At 61.3% G+C, this 11390-nt stretch overlaps 1 protein-coding gene across 1 annotated transcript; it reads right to left on the bottom strand.

Annotated features, from left to right (window-relative positions):
- Positions 1-312: 312 nt before the first annotated feature.
- DUSP7 (dual specificity phosphatase 7) lies at positions 313-7539 on the bottom strand. The gene is made up of 3 exons (NM_001435167.1): positions 6846-7539; positions 4950-5384; positions 313-2298 (listed from the first exon to the last, which is right to left on the bottom strand). The coding sequence occupies exons 1-3, from the start codon at positions 7360-7362 to the stop codon at positions 1991-1993; spliced, it is 1260 nt and encodes a 419-aa protein (NP_001422096.1). The 5' UTR covers positions 7363-7539; the 3' UTR covers positions 313-1990.
- Between the last annotated feature and the right edge of the window lie 3851 nt (positions 7540-11390).

The raw sequence follows: 11390 nt of genomic DNA, 5'->3' as shown, positions 1-11390 counted from the left end.
GAAGGGCCAGGGCTGCGGGGGCCAGTCAGGACCTGGGGCGGCTGGGCGGTCTGGGCAGCGTCCGGGCGGGCAGTGCTGGGTGTGTCTGGGCAAGCAGGGCTCTGCTGTGTGACCTTGGCGCACGGAACGTCTCCACACCTCGCTCTCCTGTCACCCAGGGGGCCAAAGCCCCAGTGTCCCTGCCGACCCACACCCCAGCTGCTCCTCCCAGCTTTGGGTGCCTCTGACCAGTCCCAGTAAGTGCCCAGCAGGCCCCCGGATATGGCCATAGTGCTTCTCCTCATTGCCCTGGCCCTTATCAGACACCACTCATTTTAAAGAAAAAATAATATTTATTTGCAATATAAACAAAGTCCCGTTCGGGAATATATATATATATGTGTGTGTGTGTGTGTGTGTGTATGTAGGGTCACAAATTTTCCTTCATAAGATCATAAAGCAAAACTGGCCACCCTTGTTGGCATACCCTCATGTACACAAATCTGATGCGTTTTTCTGGGTTTTTCTTTTCAAAGGTAAAAAAGAGAGAAAGAGAACCATGTACACAACATGGAAGCTTCTTGTCAATTTCTCAACTGTGGCAAGATTTTCACCTGCTGCCTTGAAGAATCCCTGAAAACCAGCCCTGTGAGGTAAGATGCATTGGGGCAGGGTTTCCGTGGCCTCGCTCACACGCCGAGTGCTGGCTCGCTCAGGGACCCCGGCCCTCCCTAGGACCCATGCAGCTCCACCACCCGGGAAAATGGAGCTTGGAGAAGGAACGGAACCAGAGGATACCGGACCCGTGGCTCTGCTCTGTGGACAGCGGGCTTGGGTGGCGGGATGGACAGGCCTCACACCCCTTTCCCTGTCCGCCCTTGCTGCCCCATCCCCCACCCCCCGGGGCTGAAATGGATGAGTTTCTTAACCCAAGGCATGGGCAAGGTGCGCACAGGGCCGGCTTCCACGGGTTGAGGGGCTGGGAGTGGCAGCTGGAACCCAAGCAACAGCCAGGGTGGAGGAGGAGACCTGGGAGGCAGGGCTGCGCCCTCCACCTAAACTTCCCCAGCCACTGGGCCTGCTCCCTCAGCCAGAGAGAGAGAGAGAGAGAGACAGAAGTAGTGGATAAAAAGGGCCTGGGGCCCTCCTCAGGGCTGAGCCCAGAGGGTTAATGCTACTGCTTGGCAGTCCCCTGTGGCCTCCTCTTCTGCCTGGGGTGGTCTGCAGGGACTACCAGAGGACAAGTGGGTGGGCAGAGAAGGCAAAGGTCACCCGTCCAGCCCACCACTCACAGCGGGCATCACAGGCAAATGCAGCGCCAGGTGGGCTCGGCCGAGGCGGGAGATACGGGCAGGCCTGGGAGACCCCTGCTGGGAGCAGCGAACCACCCCTTTAAGGGCCGCTGCAGAAACGGAGGCTTCACACATGTGCAAAACGCATTTGGTCAAGATCAACGTGGGGTTTGTCTTTTCCATTAAAACAGAAACAAAAACTCAAGAATTGCTTTTTGAAATAGGAAGAAAAACAAACTGATAACACCTCTCTCTCTCTCTCACTGGATCAAGAAAGGGATGAAATACTGGTTTATACAGTCCACTGTTGCATGTAGCCTGAAAATAACACTTTCCATTACAGAAAAGAGCAATCAAGCAGAGCTTCAACACGCTCTCTGCTCCAGGGAGCTTGGGTTTACCTGCCAAAAGTAAAAAGTAAACTCAGGTCCGTGGATGTGTCTTTTAAAAAAACAGCCAAACTGGCTGAGCCATCAGCAGAAAGGAGTGTCCTGGGACAAGGAGAGGCCCCAAGGGACTCCCAAAGCCATGTGTCTGATCGCCTCGGGCCCCTCCGGAAAGTCCTGCCGGTGGAGGCCTGGCTGTGGGACACTGAGGGGAGCTCACCTCGGCACAGGTGATGTCTGGGTTCCTCGGGCCAGAGGCGGCAGGCCTGGGCCCTGCCGGCGGGCCCTGTGGGGGCCCGGGAGGGGCTAGCCCATCGCCCAGTGCCCCCGGCCTCACGTGGACTCGAGCGTGTTGAGTGGGAACAGGTTGTGGTTGGTAGGTGTGGAGAAATAGAGCTGCTCGCTGGGGGTGTGGTTGTCACACGGGCTGCTCAGCCCCAGCGTCCGCTCGAAGTCCAGCAGCTGCCCCATAAAGTTGAAGTTGGGTGAGATGTTGGACTTTTTCCTCTTGACAAAGTCGTAGGCATCGTTGAGCGACAGGTTCATCTTCTGCATCAGGTAGGCCACTGTGACGGTCACCGAGCGGCTGATGCCCGCCAGGCAATGCACCAGGACCCCGCACTTCTTGGAGCGGGCCTCGTCTGCAATACACGGGCATGGGTCAGGCTGGTGCCTCCTCCAGGGAGCTCCCGCGGGTCGGGCACAGAGAGGGGCATGGCAAGGGACTGGTGCCACCAGACTCTCAAGGGACTTGGTGAAGTCCCAGGCGGGTGGGACAGCAACTTGGGGTCAAGGTGAAGAGCGTGAGCATGGAGGGGCTCTGCCACAGTCCAGCTGACGTGCCTGCACCTCGGTTTCTGCTCTGTCGGACAGACCTGTTTACTCGCAGGGCCAGTAGAGAGACCTGAGCCAAGGGAGGGCTCCGTGAGCCCTGTGCCTGCTGCCAGTCCTCCTGCTGCTAGAACTGTGTGCTAGAGTCACCTGCGTCCTCTCGGGTCATCTGCAGCATGGCTACCAAGGTTATCTGATCAATGAGACAGGCAGACACACACAGTGACAAGGCCACACGAGGGTTCCTGCTAACAGGCAGCACTCACCCCTGCTAGCCCACCTCCTGGGGCAGCTCCAGGGGTGCCCCGATAGCCTCCTTGGGCCATGGGCGTCATGGAGGCCCTTCCACATGGGACCAGCGGGCAACGCTCAGCTCTGGACTGGGCCCAGCCAGTCCCTGGGGGCCTGAGTCCTGCTCCTGAATAGATGGGGGACCAGGGCCAAGCCTGGTTTCACCAGTGGAGCTTAAGTGGGAACACTTCCTAGACTGTTCCCCGGCCTGTGTGCCAGTGACACCTCCCAGCACAGCCACTCAAGTTCCGTCAGCTCTCCCCGCACCCTCCTCAGTGTGGCGCCGGGCTCCTGACATGCATTCGGAGCTCACATGCTGGCTGAGCCACTGACCAACTCAGTCCTATGCTCTCCCCCCAAGACCCGAGGGCGGCTGCACCGCTGTGCCATGGCTGTGCTGGGGACAGAGATGAACGAGAGGCAGCCCTGGGGCCCACGTGGTTCCCGCCTGAGCCCCGGGAGCCGGGCCCACTCCTGCAGGAGGTGCGGAGGTTCACAGACCGCTCCCCGGGGGCGCGCACTGTCTCGGGCCTGGCAGGACTTCCCTTTTCCCAATCCCACGTGAGGATTCCCAGGGCTGAACATGCAGTAGGTGGTTCATCCAGACTCGGGGACCGACTGGGGCAAGACCAGCAGGGGAAGAGACAGATGCCACAAATTCACGTGGAACACGTTGTCGGATCTTGAAATTTGGGGCAGGATAAGGGGGGTGGTGGAGAAAAGCCCCATCAGGATAATGGGGAAGCCTGGTCCCCAAACCCAAACCCAGGTGATCCCAAGTACAACCACTTCCTGCTGGCTTTATTTTTAGCTCTTTAAGGGGTGTGGCTGGGTCTTGGGGAGGCTGGTGCTTCATCCCCTCTCCGCCCCCACCCCCCCTACCCCCAAGTCCTGTGGGATCTTTGAGCCTCACTTCCTTCTCTTGTCACACAGGGATGAGTGACATATAGAGGTTCCCCCCACCTCTATACCCTGTTCTGTCCCCTTCCCCTGATGTAAAGGGGCCTTCAAGAGGGATAAAAACACCTACAAATCAGGCTCAGCCCTGGAAAGTCGTGGGGGACCCCCTTCACCCCACACCTAGCTGCGGAGACCACGAGTGCTGAGGTGGCACCCATACCCTCTTGGGCACGTCCTCGGGGCAGAGCCGGGAAGCTCCGGATAGCCCCTGACACAAGCCCTCCCCCGCCCCAGCTTCCTTCCTTCCTCCCAGCCAGGCACCTAGTTTTGGTTCCCAGTAAGCGGATGAGGCGGGGAAGCCTCCCACTTCCTGTTATTAAAGCTAGCCCGGCCCAGCTGACACCAAAACGCCCTCCACTGGACACAGCCGCCAGCGGGAAAACGCTGCCCGGAGGCTGGGCAGAACACTGGTCACCAGCCTCAGAGAGCCCAGGGCTTACATTCACCCCCTCATCCCATATCCCTTTCCTGAATCCTGGGGATGGCCGAGCCAGGGACGGTGACCTGCCAACTGATAGCTTCCAGCTGGCCGAGGAGGAAGCGGGCAGGGAGGTCAGAGATAAGGAGCCCAAGTCAGCCGAGGCTGTGGATGCAGGGGCTCAGAGGGCGCCGAGCCAGATGGCAGACACACTGATCTGGGGGAGGCCTTCCTCTGCCTCCCCTCACCGCCTGGACACCAAGCCAGCCCCACAGGCTGCCGGGAACATCTGAAGCCACCCTGAGGCTCTTTGGGTCAGCACGTCCCAAGAGCTGCCAGGTTGGGGTAGGCCTCTGGCTCCAGACCACCCTTCAGCCCCCTCAGGTACACAGTAGAGCCCAAAGAGGCACCGTGACAGCCCGTCCTCAAGAAACATGTGCTGAGGTGTGACGCAAGGCAAGTGAGACCCGTGGGAGGTCTGAGAGCTGGGACGTTTGAGCGTGCTGAGCTCCAAACAGCACAGCCAGAAAATCCAAGGTGTCTGGACAGCAGAGTCCACGCTGCTCCAGCAGCTGTGGAGAGCCCGCAGGTCGGGGGCCTGCTCCAGCCCCGAGGGCCTCAGTGACTCACAGTGGGCCCCGGTACACCCATTGGCACAGGCTGGCACACGCAGGGCTGCACACAAGCCTCGACAGGCACAGAGGTACCCAAGCCAGGCATGGGCGACACCCAGAGCCCCACACATCTCGACACGCACGCCTGCCCCCCCTGCCTGAGCACAGGAGCTCTTACCAATGAAGCTGATGGCCTCGGGGAAGAACTGGGAGAGGTTCTGGCTCCAGTGGTCAGAGATGGGGATCTGTTTGTAGGTGAACTCGCCCCCGTGCTCAAAGGCGTTGGGCAGGTTGGGCGTGACGTTGAGGATATACTTGATGCCGTACTTGCCGAGCACATCCAGGTTGGTGGAGTCCTTGGCGCAGCCGAGGTAGAGGTAGGGCAAGATCTGAACGGGGAAGGCTGGCTGGCTGGACGGCACCGGGCTGCCGTCTGACTCGGTGGCACTGCTGGGCAGCTCTCGGTCTGACTCCCCGTCCGAGCAGTCAGAGCTGATGCGCAGACCCCCCAAGCCCAGCACCGAGGTGGGTGGTGAGCCGCTTGGCGAGGACGAGCTGTCCACGTTGGTCTCGCAGTGCTCCGAGTACTCTGTCTGGAACTTGTTGAAACCACCTGTGGCCCCGGGTGGGGGTAGGGGTGGACAGGGCCCGCGTGAGACCGACAGTGCCACTGGCCAGTGTCCCCAAACTGGGCTCCTCGCAGCAAGGACCACGCCACCACCAATGGACAGCACAAGCAGTGCTGAGTATTTACACATGGACCCTCTCTCTCCTGCTTGCTCCTCATCTGTCCTGTGGCCCACATTATAGATGGGGAAACTGAGACCCCAGGTGGTAAAGTAACATGCCTGAGCACCATACCCTAACCCATAGGGCTTCAGGGCCCCAGCCACACCACTGACTTTAGGGCACTTGAGGACAGAATCCAGCCCCTGCCTCTTCCATGGCTCCCCTGCATCAGGCACCCATGGGTGCTCGGTAATTGCTAAGCAGTAAAGGAAAGCAAACAACCCCATCTCAGGCCAATACCTCTGGGTTTGCAAACCCTCTTACAGAAGAGATCACAGGCCAGAGCTGCATCTGGGTCAGCTCGAGGCAGAGGGCCTGGGCCCTCGACTGGGAATCTGGTGCTTGCTCCCACTTCCCACCACTGCCAGGGAGGGTAGTGAAGGTATCGGCTGGTTCTGTCCCCCAGCAGGAGCAAGTTCATAAAAGGTGTCCTGGCTCCTTTTCCATAACCCACCTTAGAACCCAAGATACCCCCACCCTGGCCTTGGACCCACAGAAGGGGAGGCTGTTGGGGGCTTTACAGGGACAAGAAATGGGGAGCGCGCTGCAGCTAAGCATGGGCCCTGTGCCCGAGGGTGCCGCAGGCCTCCTCTCCCCTCCCGTCTGCCCGCCCCGCTGCCAGCAAGAGGCCATTTTGGAATGTTAATTGGAAACACCGGCTGCAGTCACTCGCCTCCCAGGGCTGCCTCCCCCTTCCACCACCTCTGGGGTGACTGGCTAAGGACTTGGGGGTCTCGGAAAACCAGAGCTGGGGCAAGGGACACTCCTTACAGCCCTGCCCCAAGCACTTCCAAGAGGTGGTGATTCCCCAGTGACAAGCCCCACACGGGGATGCCCAGAGTCCCCCAAACTCTCCCTCTGCCCTGGCAGGGGCGAGGGTGGTGATTAAAGGCTCCTGTCCTAACTCTGGCCTTCCAGGGACACCCATTCCAGGCTGGAGGAGCTGAACTGGTGCCCAGGAGGGGACCATCCCTCCTTTGCCGGGCTCCAGGGGAACCTGGGAGCTACCATGGCCCCAACAATGGGGAAAAAAGGAAAGCCCAAGTGGGGAAAAGTTTGTTCAGCCCACTCAGATCATGCCCGGAAAGGGATGTAGAGGGGGCCACTGTACCAGCCTACACCCGCACAGCTTGGGCCGGGAGCCCTGGAGGGGAGGATGCGAGCGGGGGAGACGTGGCGCCGGCTGGACAGGCCGGGCACGGGGAGTGAAAGCCGCCTCCGTCGGGGGCATCCGGGAGCCACGGGAGAGCCCCAATTCCAGACTGGGTCTCGCTGCCGCCCTTACCTTGGAGGTAGTAGGCCTGGCAGCCGTCGTCGCGCAGCTTTTGCAGGAGAAGGCCAAGCACCGAGGCGGGAGCGCCGGGCTCTGGCTGCCATTCGGCCGTGGCCTCGTCGTAGAGCAGCACGGTGGCCGCCTTGCAGCGCGTAGCGAAACGCTCCTTGTCGGCGTGGTTGGGGATGATGGAGCGGATGGGCAGGTTGCCTTTGCGGAGGCGGCGCAGCATGAGGCCCGGGATGGCCAGGTTGATGGCCGTCTCGATGTGTGACGACTCGAAGAGCTCGTGCGGCCGGCAGTCGAGCAGCAGCAGGGACGCGCCGCCGCGCGCCTCCAGCTCCTCCTGCAGCCACTCGGCGCTCTTGCAGGGCATGGCCCCTGCGCCCGCCGCCGCGTCTGCCCCGGTGCCGGCGCCAGATCCAGATCCCGCACCGGGCTCCGACCCCGCCCCGGTGTCCCCAGCCGCCGACGCCCCCGAGGCCGACATGTGCGCCCGCGCTGGGGGGCCGCGGAGCTGGTTTTTCATGGGGAGCGCGGGCGGCCCGGGGCCGGGGCCGGGCAGCCCTGCCCTGGGACGGCGCCCCGGCCGCGCGGGCCCCAGCCGCGTCTCCGGGCGCCCGCCTCCCGCCGAGCTGCTCGCCCGCCGCCCCGGCTTCCCGGCCTCCGTCCCGCCCGGCCCTCCGCGCGCTCCGCGGCCTGACAGCCCCAATTAAACAGCGTCTCAGGCGGCCGCGCGCCCAGGCGTCCTCGGGGGGGCGGGGCCGCGCCGCGGCTCCCGAGCTTAAAGGCGCCGCAGCTGCGGCGCCCCTCCCCACGGGGTCTGCGGGCACGCGAGCGGTCCCCTAAGCCCGGAGACCAGCCCCCTGGCCTTCGCTCGGCCTCAGCGCTGCCGCCCAGAACCCACTACAACTCTCCCAGGGGCCCGACCAAGACACTTCTGGGTCCCTATCCCGGAGCTCCCAGTTCTGTGCCTGTCCCAAGAGCTATCCTCGGGGGCGTCCCGCTCCAGGGATCCTCTCCCCTACATTCCCGCAGTCTCCCGGGGATGGAGCGGAGGAAAGGGGCGATCAAGCTGGGCCGAAGTCCTGTCGACTCCTCTAATTCATGAACAACTCCCAGCGAGTTCAGCAAACGCGATCTGAACACCTACTCCGTGCCATTCCCTGTGCGCCTAGGTGGTCACCGTTTCAGGCGGCTGCACAGTCCCAAAGAGGGTTCTGCGTTTGGAGACCTGAGGGGTCGTCTCACTCCAGCAGGCCCGAGAGGGAAAGCAGAACTAGGCAGCTGCGAAGGTAGGAAGGCCCAGGGCCGTGCCACCCCCCGCGAGCTAGGTTGTAGAAATCCCCAAAAGGACCGGCCCTGGGAAGAGACAGCGGGACCTTTAAGAAAGCTTTACAAGCGGAGTGGTGACAGGCGCGGAGTGAAGCGCCACGTGACTTTTCCCCAGGACGGGATGGGAGGGAGGGGCCCCCTCTGTAATCTGCTCTCCTCCCACCTTTCCTAACTCACGAATCAACTTTAATGACAGGCGGGACGCACCACGCAGAGCGCCAATCGCTGCCGAAGGAGCGGGGCAGAGGGAAGGCGGGGCCCGCCAAAAGTTCCACCCAGCGCGGGATGGGCGGGGCCTCAGCGGCACTGGCTGCGGGTGGCAGGCTGGCTGGCTCGGCGGAGGAGGTGAATGGAGCCGCAGGTAGCCCTGGAACAAAGCGGCTCCACCAGCGCGGCGCGCGTGCGCGGGGCCTGCCGCGCTTTCCCTACGGAGTCAGGGCTGTCTGCGCTGGGGACGGAGTCCCTGGCTGATCCTGCAGTCCGTCCGGTCCGTTCCCGGCCCGGCAGAGTGCGCCCACCTCCTTGGGGCTTACGCCCTCCTACTCTGCCCGAGGCTGGGCGGCTCCCCGCCACCCTGCCTCTACATCCAGGGGGGAATTAGGGTCAGAGATGAATGGCGGTGGTGCCTGAGATTTGCCAGAGTGCGTGCCTCTGGAACCCGAAGGATTTGAGCTTTCAGACCAGGTAGAGGAGCGGCCCTGCGGCATTCCCCGCTATCCATCTCCCCACCTAACGCCCTTTTGTCCTCGCGGAGGAGTTTACCAGAAGGTTTCATCCCAACTGCAGGGCTGTGTCGCAGAGGAGTAGGGATCTCTTCCACGGTTACACTTCCGGAAAGACCAGAGTATTGCAGTCATAGATGGTCTTATCACCCGAGACGCTAGGCCCAGGGAGGTGATAGGAAAAGCAGGTCTCTGGCTTCCCACGCAGGCTTGTCCTAGGGTTGCTGGGCAGCACCTTCTTGCCTGGGGATCCGGAACGCGTGGAAAGGGCTCCCCGAGCCTGAGGGGCTCAGATGCTCACTCTGCTCTGCTACTTGCTGATAAGTTGTGGTTCTCACCTCTCTGGGCCTCAGGTCTCCCCATGTGGGAGGGTGCTGGGCCCGACAGCACCCAAACAGTCCATCCCAACTCTGTCAGCCGGAGAAGGCAGTAGTCCAGGTGCTGGTCGGCAGGGACAGCACTCAAACGAAGAGTCCTGGGATTGACTCCTCTGCACTTCCAATGAAGGGGCAACAGGTGCCACCCCTTTGTCAGGGAACTAAGATCCCACATGCTGGGCTGTGCAGCCAAGTAATAGACAAAAAAGAGAGGTCTGAGCAGACACACATGGGAGAGGACCTCCTCGCCAACGAGGCATTCCTCAGTGGGCTTGTTGGGGGCCTGTTGGAGTGTGGACTACAGCAGTGTTCTCATTAGTGGGGACCCAACGGAGAGGGGACTCTCTGTGCCCCTCCCAGGAGAGGGAAAGAGCCCCACCTTCCCATAATTCGCTTGTGATGGCTTCCTATTCTTCCCACTGCGGACTCCTCTCCGACAGCCACCCTGGAGGAGAGGCCTGTGAGGATGCGGGGAACTGGGAAGACTCCCTGGGGGTGGGGGCTTCCTCCTGTAGTACAGGACAAGGGACAGCATCTGGGGAGGGAGGGGGTGACAGTGGCAGAAAATCAGCCTGGCCACCTGACGTGCAGCGCGGTCCCGGGCCTGGTCACCCTGGCTGGAGAAGAGCCCAAGGCCTTGGTTCCTGAGTGGAAGCCCTGCCTCCAGCCTTGAACAGCTGGACACAATGCATAAAGTGATCCCAGCAGGGCTGCCCCTGAGTGTTGGGGGAAGGGCCGTGGACAGACACAGAACCCTGTGATGTACATACACGGCTCAGAGCCTGACAGGAACTTGGTTAGGGTCCAACAGCAGACTCCAGAGCTGCCCCTGCCCAGGGCCTTGCTCTGCAACTGTGAGCCTCTCAGGGATCCTGGAAGAGGGGACTGGGTGGCCTGGGATCAAAGGCATTCCTCCTCTTCAGGAATGTGGCTTTTCCCGCCCTTCCAGGTTCAGATCCTTCCTCACCTGCAGCCCCTGGAAGAGATGCCCCACTCACTAGGGTCTCCTGGAAGGGCAGGGTGGGTCCCTGGCGGTAAGTGGGGAGCTGTGGGTGGGTGTGGAGTTGTCTGCGGAATGGACCCCTCTCCCACATGCCTCAGGCCTCTGCACACACTTTCCTCAGCCTGGACAGTTTTTGCACTCTTTGTCCATCTTCTAGAAGAATATCCCAGCTTATAGATTCTCTAGGCCAGGTGATCCCAGGACCCTGCCCCCATCTTTGCTCTGGACTCTTATCACAGTCATAGTCACAGCCCACCCACCCCCACTTTGTATGTCCAGTGGCCTGTCTCCCTTCCCCAAGTCACTCCTCCTGCCACCTCTGCCTCATCCCTTAGTTGCCAGGCCTGAACCCAATAGACACGTTTGGAGCCATCCGCCCTGTCTGCACACATTCAGCCCCAGAACCACATGGTGGAGGGGCCTTCCCAGGGGGCAAAGCTTGGTTGTGACAGCGGGAGCTCTGATGTGAACTGAATAGAACTGGTGTGCACCAACCCAGCCGCCCCCCACCCCATGTCCATGTGGCATGGTGACCCGGGAACGGTGTCACCAAGCATAAGCATCTTGAAAGTGAGCCTCCCTCTCCCCACTGGTGCCCCTGGATTTCTTAGAGGTGAGCCACCATGTTTTTAATGGCATGGGCAGGAGCGGGGAGGGTTGTCCATTCCTGGCCCTCACATCCCAGCACAGATTTGAGGTGAGCTCCTGCTTGCTTCCATGAGGGCAGATTTTCCCGCTGTGAGAGCTGAGCAGAGGCAGGGGCTGGGCACCCAGTCCAGGGTGCCTGCTCTGGTGACAGAGCCAGTCTCTACCCAGGACCACTCCACAGGCTGGAGATGTGCCATCCAGAGCCCTGCCTAAGACCCAGACTAGCGGTCTCTCTGCTTGCCCCTGAACCTTGGGACAGCCGTCTCCACATACCCTGGTGAGGTGCTTGTCTGGGTTGCAGTCAGAACAGCTAGTGTCTAAGCCAGGACAGGAGTGGACTGTGAAAGGCCTGGCAACTCTCCTGTTCCGGACAGAACTCCTGGTTGTACACATCTGTGTGTGTGCACATACACGTACACACACTCTTAAGGACACAATACAGGCCCACACACACAGATCTATGTGTTCACAC

The sequence above is a fragment of the Bos taurus genome, chromosome 22 (assembly GCF_002263795.3).
Source record: "Bos taurus isolate L1 Dominette 01449 registration number 42190680 breed Hereford chromosome 22, ARS-UCD2.0, whole genome shotgun sequence".
Lineage (NCBI taxonomy): Eukaryota > Metazoa > Chordata > Mammalia > Artiodactyla > Bovidae > Bos > Bos taurus.
The sequence above is the reverse complement of the archived record's forward strand: the minus strand, read 5'-3'. Positions and strand labels throughout refer to the sequence as shown.